We start from the raw sequence: 12,264 nt of genomic DNA, 5'->3' as shown, positions 1-12,264 counted from the left end.
AATATGTGAGGACTATTCAGCAAGGCATGACACTATATAGTGTTCAAGGCTTGATCGATTCCTTGCAACTCGCGTACAATGAAACTCGTTAGCGCAACTAAATACAAAGGCTATTGTCCCCTCTAGTTTTATTAGTAAACATGTGAACTTATTTCACATAGGTGATAGACAGATAGTATTAATTTAACATTAACAGTTGAAGAAAAATAATTGGATTTTCTTTGTAAATATAGTGATTATCGCAATAACTGTGATGTCAAATTGTCCATGAATCTCATATTACATAGGCCTAATCAATACACACAACCTAACTGCATTTCATCTGCTGTGAGACACTCATTGGTGCAATGTCGCCTGTGATACCCGTATCAAATACATAACCATCGAATAACCATTTCATATCTGTTTTAATTGTAGCCATCGTCAGTCATACGGGTATAGACTATGTTCCAGGCAGTTTACAATTCCGTCTGTCAACATGGCGGTATTTTTTGTGCATGACCGTCACAGGCGAAACATCAATGACAACCCTTTCTATTTGTTTGATTTCATATTGTCGAGCTCTCTAGATTGTTTGATTACGAATCGAAAGCAAACTGAAACTTATGAGAGCACGTGCACATAATCGTTAACAATAATTCATTTCCATTTTTAACAATTATTCGTTTCCAAACACTGTTAGCTTCGATTGTGATTGTGATTGTCAGGTAATTTGGGTTTTTGAATTCCAATAACGGAAAAAACTGTGCTTCATATAAAATTTTATAGAAATATATTTATTCTGAAATGAAAAGGTGCATTTCTCAAAACATATTCATGAAGACATTTCCTTGACCTTAAGTTCGTTATTCAGAATTTTCGTGTGCATATTCATGCGCGGGGCCCAATTTGGATGTTTGTGTGTTTGAAGGGATCATGATGTTTGTAGGGATTATGATGCTCATTTGTTTAAGCGTCAATATTGCAAACGCTTGGTATAAACATATTTTTATTCATTGAAATGAGTTGGGATTGGTGAACAAGCTTAACAGCTTATGTTAACACCGCTCCAATACAACATATATTACATATTGAAATGAAGGATGTGACGTCATCGATATAGACATTATTTAAATAATATGTCTGTACATATTACATCAAATACAAATACAAAGTGAACATAAATAGAAAGTTACAGCTTGTGTGTGTCTAACAAGTCGTTTGTAACAAAAGTAATAGTCAATCATGAGGTTATTGTCCGGTTAATTTAATTATTAACTTGTGAAGAGCTGAAACGTTTTGTCTTGGAAATGAAATCGTGGACGGATTCAACTAATTTCTGGTTTTCAGAGTGAGCAAGTTCATTGTTTCCGTTCATAATAGTATCCAGGTTATAACCGGTAGTGTAAAAGTGCATATTAAGTCTTATCTGAGTAAAGTTACAGCAAGTAAAAAAATAATGTAGGGCGTTTTCACTCTGATATCCACAGGTGCAACACGGACTGTCAATTAAATGTCTGTTATAATACTTATCGCAAACGCTTTGTCAAGGTTTGCTGAAATCAACGTCTACGCGACATGGTAATGCTGCAAACAGGAATGGCGCAAAACAAAGTTGACAGACAGCTTAATGTTCATCCAAACACAATATCATCTCTTTGAATATGTCATCTTCAGCAGTGCAACACTCATGATTTGTTACGAGAAAGCCGTCCATGTTTGACTTCCCTTCTACGGAATCGATACCAAACTGCCACATTAACTTCTCAATTCATTTGTCGAATCAAATTAGTAGCAGAACTGTTCACATCCGGTTGAGGGAACACAACATCCGGCCTCGACGTCGGCCATTTCCTTCCACGTCAATGCCAGACACATGTAACTTGGTGAAGAGAGCATTTGGTGGCCGTGCAAGGCACTACAGGCGTCCAGAAGAACGATTAAACAACGCTTGCGTTACTCAACGTCGTCAGTTTTGGGGTGGAAGAGTAATGGTATGGGGTGGTATCACAACTCATGTAAGAACACAACTCATCTTTGTTAATGGCAATTTGAATGGTGTACGCTACCGGGACGGTATCGTTCCTGATCATGTTCTATGCAAATGCAGGGACGTAACGTCACGGCGCAGCAGGATAATGCCCGTCCACATGTTGCATGTGTTGCAACAGACATTTTGAGGCAGCATAACATTGCTGTACTGCCATGGCCGGCTGTTTCTCCATACCTCTCGCCTATGGAACATAGGATGAGGGCGCAGGACACCTACGACAGGACCAGAGCCAGCCGGTAACTCTAACTCAGTTAGTCCAATTTTTGCTTGACACTTGGAACAACATCCCCAGTCTGTTTTCAATTACCTTGCTGCCTTCAATGTGCCACCGCTACCTCGTCAGTATCAACGCAAATGGTGGTTAGACCCGATAATGACACTGGTGGTTGTTACACCATCCCTCTTTTAGGGTGTGTCTCTCTGTCTCCTGTTACCAGGTTGGGGTTTTTCAATAATTTTGTCGTGGTCAAACATTGATCAGAAGAATAACCAAAGATTGTGTTGTTATTTTCAACAACATAACATTTACACCACTTTATATGGAGCAGGACCGCCTGCGTGGTCTATTGGTAGAGCGTCCGCCCGGAGAGCGCAAGGTCCGGGGTTCGATCCCCGGCCGCGTCAACCAAAAGACCGTAAAAGATGGTACTTGTTGTTACCCTGTCTGGCGCTTGGCATAAAAGGGCTGGTCGGCTCGGAGTATACTTTGTCTGAGTGGGGTATTCATGTTAAACTGCGGCATGGTATCTCAGTGAGCTAGCACTATAAATCGGCAGCAGACACACACACACACACACACACACACACACACACACACACACACGTGCATGCACGTCGCTATATAGGTGCAATAATCTTGGACGTGACGTTAAACCAAATTTCACCTCACCATCACCTTATTTATACCCGTTAGTATGTATGATTTCATACATCCAGACCGGCAATCACAAGTTTCTTCAAGTATTTACCATACACTAAGCGATCCGTGATGATCCGGGTTAGGATAGGTATTCCGCAAGCCATGCTTGACGTAAGAGGCGACTCTGCTTATCGACTAGCGACTAACGGGATCGGGTGGTCAGGCTCACTGACGTGGTTGACGCATGTCATCTTATCCCCATTTCCTAGATCGATGCTCACGATGTCAATCACTGGGCTACCTGGTCCAGATTTCAAGTATTTACGGACCACCGTCATACAGCTGGAATCTTGCTGAGTGCGGCGTTAAACAACAAACAAACAAGCAAACAATCCCAACACTAAGATAAATACGTGAAAAACTGTTATATTGTTAAAAGGGTATCAATAGAGAAACTGATTTTCAGTGAGCCATTCATACTGAACACTAATTGTCGTCCTGTCGATTAACTTTTTTCTGGGTTTAACAGTTATTTACTTACCATGACGAGTTACATCAGCAAATACACATGATGTGCTCTCACGCAATTCTATAGTAGAACCTGCCACTCGCCACGTTGGATCAATAAATCGGCAGCGAGGAAAGCAAGCTCTGTGCTTCGTGTAATTTGCCAGTCCTTAATTCATCCCAGTGCTTTCTTTATTTTCTGCAAACACATATTCCATGTATGTCATTATTGTTCCACTCAGGTAAAATGTTGGTTTAAGAAACGAAAAGCACCATAGTCTCAGGGGTATTAATCGTGTTGGTCTTCATGTCCAAACAAAACCTACAAGCACGAACCAATGTTATCATGTCCTGCCTTTGGCCATATTTTTGTTGTTTCATTGATTACAGATTTTTGCTAAGCGCGTGATCGAAACACTGTGTAGCTCAATATTGTAGTTTAGTGTCGGTTAATGGGAGACATAAAATGGTAATACTCTTTAAAGTGGAGCATGTGACGTAAGTCTATACTAACATATTAATATAAAACGTAAGAAAATAACCAGTCTCGATTATCGGCCAAAACATTCCTTTGGCGTGAAAGGCAAAATTGGGGTGGAACTTCAAAGAAGGTTTTGTTCTCAGTTTCCAGAGACAACATTAGTTATCATTTAAACTGTTAAAGGTGTAATTCTGCGTGATAGTATAGCAGTTGCAATTATTTTATCTTGTTATGTTACTTATCCATCCAAGAAAAGGCTATCCGGCAAACGAAAAAATTCAAACCATTATTTTTTGATTGTGATAGATTCTGCAAACCCAAAACTACCTAAAGGCACTCCGTCACATGATTCATGCATATGCAAAGTAACACAGATATTCATCCCGAGTGTTTTATATGGGATACATCAATCGAAACTCTGGCGATGGATACAGAGTAACGGGATGAGGTTGATATTTTTCATATTAAAAAACACGAGTGATGAAATCTATTTATAATTTTCACCTTAAACTATTCCCTATTTAGAAACAAATACACAACATTGTTGAAATCTTACAGTACATTATGCGTAGAGATACATATTGTCCTTGCAATGTGAAGCAAACCAAATAACCCTATAACTTCTTTTGGGAAAATACATTCGCCGAGAAATTAATTCCTGCAACTACATTGCATTCAATTAACAAAATGATTAATTGATGTATTGAGCATATTTGAAACTGTATGATCTTAATAACAACAATAATGATTCATCTCTGGTATTTGACAATATCTGAGGCGTAATGTCACAGCTTTGCTCAATGAAGCCAAGCCACTCGATCACTTGTGAAACGTCACACAGGCGGAAAGGTTACTTTCGATGCAAATCCGATGTTTTCACTAGAACTGGCCATGCAGGTATAACAAGATTAATCGTTATGTTTTAGGCAGTTACATAAGCAGCAAAGAGAGTGCTGAAGCCACCAGAAATATGCAGACATTGATATTGTTGGATACTGTCTTCTGTCCACATGAACATTACGCATGTTAGTTTGGATGTCTGTTTGTGCTGGTCAGGATTTATGTGGCAGTAATTAATTTGCAGAAATGTTGTTCTTGTTACCAGTTGTCTGCATGTTTTGATCTAGTGATTTAGCATTGTCGTCATTCATTTTTGTAACAAGGTGGCTTTTCATATGCTTTGCCTTATTTCATCTCAGGTCAATATTATTCAAATATTCGACAAGTTAAAGAAACTATATCACCGGTAAGTGATGTGGATACGCCATCTTGCTTGACTGTAAGGACAGAACGATGACATCAAGGATACGGGGAACAGCGGCATGACGTCAGCCTTGTATGACGTAACTCAAAAAGTTTGCTTTATCGAATGGTAAAGTACAATCGCCGCATTTGATCTTTTGAGCATCTTAGAAATAAGCATACGTTGTACTTTCATTCCCACACTTTAACATTTGCTTCGACTGCATGTAGGTCTTTACCTGGATACTAGTCAAGCTACCTTCTTCAAATGATGATGACTGGAAATTGGTGTACACAATACCTAATTCACAAATGAACGGACTTTTTCTACATTGGAATAACCTCATTTGAAGGTTTCGTCACCGTAAAATTGCATCAGGAAGTTAAACCGTTTAGATCTACCTCATCTTGTTGTCGGACTTGTTCACTGCAGAACTTTTTATTTCCAAAGACGCAGTGTGTTAACTCTAACATCATGCCGTGGGCGTTTTGTATAGCACCCGTAACCAAAGGTGTATAGACGCTATTATTTGTCCTTATTCAAGTAAATGAGTTATATTAATTCCAATTCTCTTTCTATTTACACATTATCGTGACTAGCTTTGTGTGCTTGCAATACCGATCATGAAATACGAGTTTGTAACCTTTAAGTCTTACAATTGGATTTCTTTCCTTGATTAGAAATACATTATTAATTGATTTACACATTGACTGTGAATTCTTCTCTATGCCATTCCAATCAGTACATCAAAAATTATAATCGTTACCAATAAAGTCTCTCCATTAAAATTTCATGAACATCTTGAACATTAAAGACGTCCCTTTACAATTGACAATTGTTGTGATGGATATTCTCAGATTCCCAGACAAAGGACGACGATGCACTGTTGGTATGATGTGATGTCTTGATGGATTGATGGGATTGATGAGTATCAGATGTAGACTGGAGTGGAGTGACTGTGCCAGCAATATGTCTCTCGCTACTGCGTTCACGTTAATTGTTGGTATCTTAATGTTAAACGCACATCTCTCGTCTGGGACAACCGCCAAAGTGTTCACCCCTTCTGTTAAATTATCTCCAGCGGATCGGGATTTTATTCTTGACTGTTTGAAACAATGTGCTTCGTCTGATACTTGTGCGGCCACCATCATGTCAGTGGAGAACGGTACTTGTAGCCTCATAACGATGTCCGGATTACAGGACATGGTCATCAAAGATGTCTCCTTCAGAAAGGTAAGTCACGCTATATTTGATTATATAAGATAGCTACGCGAGAAATCGCAAAAGCGAAGTGTGTTTTTTTTACGATAAAAAATTGCTCTATCATGGCGACATTTCTGGAGATTCGAACATGCGCTCGCAACTTGATGAAGTCATATATTGGACGACGTTATTTTTGAGGGGGGAGTGTCTAGTAAATTGTTCCCCATAGATGTAGTGGGGCAGTGCAGATAAACGCGATGGACGAACGATCGCATTCAAAAGCGGGAGAGATATGACAATCGTCATTGGTAAAAAAGGTACAGGTAATCGACGTGACTGATGTGAAAATATGCGGAAAATACCAACCTGTGCATACAATGGACATTGCCGAGGTTGGATTCTGTTGGGAGTTATCATTATTAAAATAGGGTAAATATTTCTAAACTTTGTACATTCCTCATCATCATAAAGAGTCTTGACATCTCACATAAGAAATAAACGACTCGTGGTTTATCGCACAATAAAACACTGCAGTGAAAAAAACGGTTTATTCTCCGTGCAGTGTTTATTGTACGATAAACAATTCCGACTCGTCATTTATAAAATAAGGTATCGACTCTTAAATGAATATGTCATTAGTTCTAAAATCACTACAACTAATCCATAATTATAGTGGCCATATTTCAATAATAAGTTCCCCCAGGCTGTAACATCTAATTGGTAGATTTTATCTAGGTAGGAATATATAGAATATTAAGTGGTCAGTGCACTACCTAACTAAGTAATAATCGCAATTAATACACCAGGCATTTGACATATTTGGATTACAGTTTCAAGATTTGGTAACTAACACATGCTGCAGAAGGCCTGAGTCCAGTGGCAGATGCTTTACTCTGCCTAGAATAAGAACACCAAGGGACTCAGCAGCCTTCTCTCTCTTGAAGGTCATAGTAATCAGCTCTATCAAGTTAATTCCCCAACTATCTTGGCCATTGTGGCGAAGGAAACGGGACCTCGCCCAAACAAGCCAAAACGGTCCCAAAGCAAGCTACGTCAACTACATTTATGGTATTGGAAACTGAGATGACCATTTGAAATTCAGTGAGAGGGACTGTTTATGTTTTAAGTCAATGTGGTCCAGAAGATGCACAAAATAACGTGGCACTCTGTTTTACTAAAACAGATAATTCGCTGGACCTGGTGAATGGCCTGGAATTCTGAAAATTATTTTTCTTTGAAGTTGTCGTCTTCAAAATGAAAAGTAAGACGGACGAAATAAGGTATGATAATATGAATAAAGCACATTTTCATCAATAACAACATATAACATACCCCTGTTTAGTAGATTCTCTGTTATTATATGTGTTTCGGAGAAGTATACTCAGCATTCATCATGTGTCTAACACCACACACATACCCCTATCCCAACCATGTGAAACGGCCGTTTATCGTTGGTAACACTTTTCATCAATAACAACATATAACGCTCACCTGTGTAGTAGATTCTACACTCCTCTTGTGTCTGACATTCCCTCCCCAGGCATGTGAAACGGACGTTCAGCGTTGGTAACTTTGTTTGCATTTATCAGAGAAGGTATGGCATCTCGGTGGTATCTTAGATGTTTATCAAAGAAGGCATTGCGTTTTTCGGCGCATATATTCAGAATAAAAACGTTTAAAGGGAAAATATCTTGCCATAGCACCTATGGTTTGATTTACCAAATGAGCGCTTCCTTATCCAACATGATTGCATTTGACTCCAATGTAGTTCTGAGACAAGTTCCAATATTTCAGACATACCCACCTCCACCATGTGAAAACGGCGGCTACTGGTCCGATTCAAGAAAGGTTTCTTGTATTTGTCCCTACAGCTTTGCTGGAAGATACTGCCAACGGTATTGGTATGGTAAGTATTCATGTAAAGGCAGATAAGCGCTTGATGTTTGCTTTCCAAAGACAAGATATATACCCCCAAGGGATCGAGAAAAGAAATGCAAAACTAATAGGGGGGATTGAGTTAGGTTTACCACCCCTTTGGACGTTACTTGTGTTAAACAACGATGCACTAACTTGTTTTGAGTTTCAGAATAAAGGATATTATTTTATATATAGTTGCAAAGGGGGATTATCAGACAGTCAGTCAGTCAGTCAGTTCAAAGACCAATAATAACTAATTACCAAGGTACCATCAAGCCACACCCATAGACAGCATCAATTTCTGTTTTTTTTAACATGGCAGACTTTGCTGTTTTATTGACAGTAAAATGTATTTTTACAAGTAGTTAAATTGTATGTCATGATACTTTTATGCTCCACGTTTGTGATTTCAAAACACAAAAATGGGTTTTGAGCAAAGGAAACTTTACTGGCCTTATAACGGTAAACTTGATTGAATTGTTAAAAATAATTTGCATTATGTGCCTTGATACTTGTAGTTACATCTTTGTGCTTTTGCAATATACAGAAAAAAGTTTTGAGCAAACCGAAAGTTTGCTTGACTATAGTCCATGTGACTTAAAGCTGAGTTTTGTGAAGGATTGTTTTCATTTTTCATTCCTTAGTATATACTTACGTACAAAGCATGTGGAACTTGGTAAATACCTTTGACCAAGACCTGCCACAGTATGGATAGTTTTTGGACAGAAATGGGTTCACAGAATTAAGTGGACGTTTTTATTACACTTGATTGCAAACTGATAAGTTTGCTTATTTTATCAAGAAAGAGAGTGGTAGGGATCATTGAATGAACAATGTTAAGTATAAAACATGCAAAAATGGATAAATGTTTTGTTCAATCCTGGCATAACCATATCTTCACATTTGAAGCTGTTGTGTCACAAGTGATGCCAAGTGAAATATCTTGAAAATATCATGTTCAGCAATTGTATAACATATTTTTTGTATCAACATGAACTATATTTGTACATTGGATATCTCCTGCCTTCATCATAGCCCTTTACATAAGGCGTTAGATGTATCGCAAATAAAAGCGACCAAACTCTTTCGATAACCAGGAGCTATCTGCTCCATTGTACGATTCCGACTGTATGTGTATTGAAAGTTGAAGTCATCCCCCTTCAGCAATTGTATAACATATTTTTTGTATCAACATGAACTATATTTGTACATTGGATATCTCCTGCCTTCATCATAGCCCTTTACATAAGGCGTTAGATGTATCGCAAATAAAAGCGACCAAACTCTTTCGATAACCAGGAGCTATCTGCTCCATTGTACGATTCCGACTGTATGTGTATTGAAAGTTGAAGTCATCCCCCTTGTCATTCAATCTACTATGGACATTTTCTGACAATCTTGGACAGATTTAATACGAAAACAGATAAGGTGGTTATTGGCGTCAGTATGCTGCTTCGGTAGTATTGTCCAGTGACCCTTGCATGGACAATATGTAGTGGCGTTCTGGCAGCCAGGGAGATCCCGGCCCATATCATTACAGCCCCAGCCCCAAACCTGTCATGTTGACTTACGTTGCCGTTCTCATGACGTTCGTTAGGGCGCCTCCAGACACGTCAATACCTATCTAGAAAGTCCAGAGGAAATTTGAACTCATCTGAAAACATTACACCAGGCCATCGGCGATTCCCACCGTACCTATCGGTGTCTAGCTTGAATGTGTCGATTTGTTTACGTAGAACAACACGATTTCTTATCGTCTGGTCATTAACTTGCACTCCGGTGGCCTGGCGCAAGTGAACTGCGATTTGATTGGCTATTTGGGTTCGATTTCTTGGTATCTGAAAGATCTACAATACAAATGGTTCATTGCGATACTGAAGTGTCAAAATCAATAAAGCTCCACTACCAATGTACTGTCCACGTGCAATATTTCTTGTGTGTTGGGCCGTTAGATTGTGGTTCCGAAAACGATCTCGGGCCGTCTTTTTTTCAAAACTTATATTCTTCTGACGACCGATTAAAACAATTATATTTCATGATCCCCTACTTTGTTTTGAGAATATATGTCAATGTGTGAACGTCTGTATGTATAAGTTTAATGGTATGGTTCAATAAGTTAATTTTACGACGAAAATAAAGGAAAGACAAACACTGAACGGTCCTTCCATATGTGAAATCACAACCCGACACTCTATTAATCATTGTACACTGTGGATGCACTTATCTGATATTTGACCGTCGGAGCAGTAAAGTATGGCAAGCAAACACATATGCAGTTATTGTATTTGTAATATTCTTACAGTTTGTCAACTCTCTTTGAATCTTTGTAAAGCTCAACATTATATTTTTAAAATGATGATTAATTGAGATTAAGTGACATGACCAGTTAGTCGTTTCTCTAGAATTCGTCAGGGTGTTTCACTGTATGCTTAAACTACATGGTCATTGTGTTACTAATACTATTTCATTATCAGATTGTAGCGAGGGGTTCAGGAATGGAGCAACAGGCACGGGTGTCTTTACCATCGAACCTAATACCTCTTCCCCACCATTCGAAGTCTTCTGCCACATGACTTTTGGAGGAAGAACCTACTTTCAGAAGCAGCACTATGGTATCAACTTCAACAGGAAATGGCGGGACTATCGAGAAGGCTTTGGGGAGGTCACACGTGACCACTGGCTTGGCCTTGAAAAAATAAAAGCAATCAGTGACAGGGTAATATGTCAGTTGATAGTTCATCTCACCTATCCATGCTGTCCGAAATGGAGACAAATCAACTTTAAAAACTTCAAACTAACTGATGAAACTGATGGCTATAGAATGACATTTAGCGAGTATAATGCAAGCACGACATCCCCAAAAAACAAGCTGAATGACACAATGACAGAACTGAAGGGGGCTAAATTCAGCACTTATGACAGAGACAATGATGATAATCCAACAGGTAGCTGTCCTCAAATTCACGGCTCTGGATGGTGGTTCAAGGACTGCACACGTTGCAACCCAAATGGCCGACTGAAGCCAGTTCCAGTCAATGTCAGTGGAGACCCCGAAGAGCTGTTCTGGGTGGGAGATGAACGAGGGGTGACCGGGTCGTCCATGGCGTTACACTGCATATGACACCGGATAGAAATAATCGACGTCACGCAGACTACCTGATGAATCCCACATATCTGTAAAGACTTTAATTATGTTAATTTTACTGAATGACATATGTGTTACGCAGTCGTAGTGACGTGTCCTTATGTGTACCAGAACTGTGTTCAGTTATTGGACATAAATCAACTGGGTTTTGCTTTAAAGTAAGAGATTTCGAAAATGGATTTAATACTTTAATACTTCAAACACTCAGGAATATTCCAGCTATTTGACTGCGGTCTGTAAATAATCGAGCCTGGATCAGACAATACAGTGATTGATATCATGAGCATAGACCCACGCGATTGGGATACGATGACATGCATGAAACAACTCAGCGAGCCTGATCACCCGATCCCTTCGCCTTTTACGACAGGCATAGTCGCCTGTTACGGCAGGCATGGGTTGCTGAAGACCTATTCTACCCCGGATCGTCACGGGTCGACATCCTCTTAAGCATGTGTTTTTGAACCAAGTGTTCACGAAGAGCGCATCCTGTCCCACCTGTGGAAAATAAAGTTTAATGTGTATGTTCTCAAATCTGAGCAGTCGTTTAATTATGTTAATTTTACAGAATGACATACGTCGTTGTCTGCATGTTTAAGTGTACAACTAATGAAAATAAAGGATAAATTCGCAAGAGGAAATATTCTTAAATGTGTCGTGGTCTTTTCGCCGACAAGACATTTTGGCAAGTATTCATATAAATGTGTGGATTTCTCAAATGACCCGAAGTTATAGACACGTTAAATAGCCGGATTAGTGCAAGAGGTGACGTCATAACATCACAAGCATGAGTGACTATTACCTATGCTTTCATCATTAGACTTCCGGACAAGATATACAAGCTTTTGCCCTATAAAATATACCTGTCAGTCAATCA

The 12,264-nt window shown here is 39.1% G+C and overlaps 1 protein-coding gene across 1 annotated transcript; it reads left to right on the top strand.

The window, feature by feature from the left end:
* Positions 1–6,007: 6,007 nt before the first annotated feature.
* On the top strand, positions 6,008–11,653 carry LOC124143747 (angiopoietin-4-like). Its single transcript, XM_046512817.2, has 3 exons — positions 6,008–6,355; positions 8,120–8,231; positions 10,717–11,653. Exons 1-3 carry the CDS (start codon positions 6,038–6,040, stop codon positions 11,361–11,363), a joined length of 1,077 nt encoding a protein of 358 aa, XP_046368773.2. The 5' UTR covers positions 6,008–6,037; the 3' UTR covers positions 11,364–11,653.
* The last annotated feature ends 611 nt before the right edge of the window (positions 11,654–12,264 follow it).

The sequence above is a fragment of the Haliotis rufescens genome, unplaced genomic scaffold (assembly GCF_023055435.1).
Source record: "Haliotis rufescens isolate VD_foot unplaced genomic scaffold, xgHalRufe1.0.p SCAF_2, whole genome shotgun sequence".
NCBI classification, from domain to species: Eukaryota; Metazoa; Mollusca; class Gastropoda; order Lepetellida; family Haliotidae; genus Haliotis; species Haliotis rufescens.
This window is presented reverse-complemented; position numbering and strand designations above follow the sequence as displayed.

Coding starts and splice junctions, on each gene's coding strand:
- LOC124143747 (XM_046512817.2), top strand. CDS start 6,038: ATGGGATTGATGAGTATCAGATGTAGACTGGAGTGGAGTGACTGTGCC. Junction 6,356..8,119: donor AAGATGTCTCCTTCAGAAAG/GTAAGTCACGCT, acceptor CCAATATTTCAG/ACATACCCACCTCCACCATG. Junction 8,232..10,716: donor CTGCCAACGGTATTGGTATG/GTAAGTATTCAT, acceptor TTTCATTATCAG/ATTGTAGCGAGGGGTTCAGG.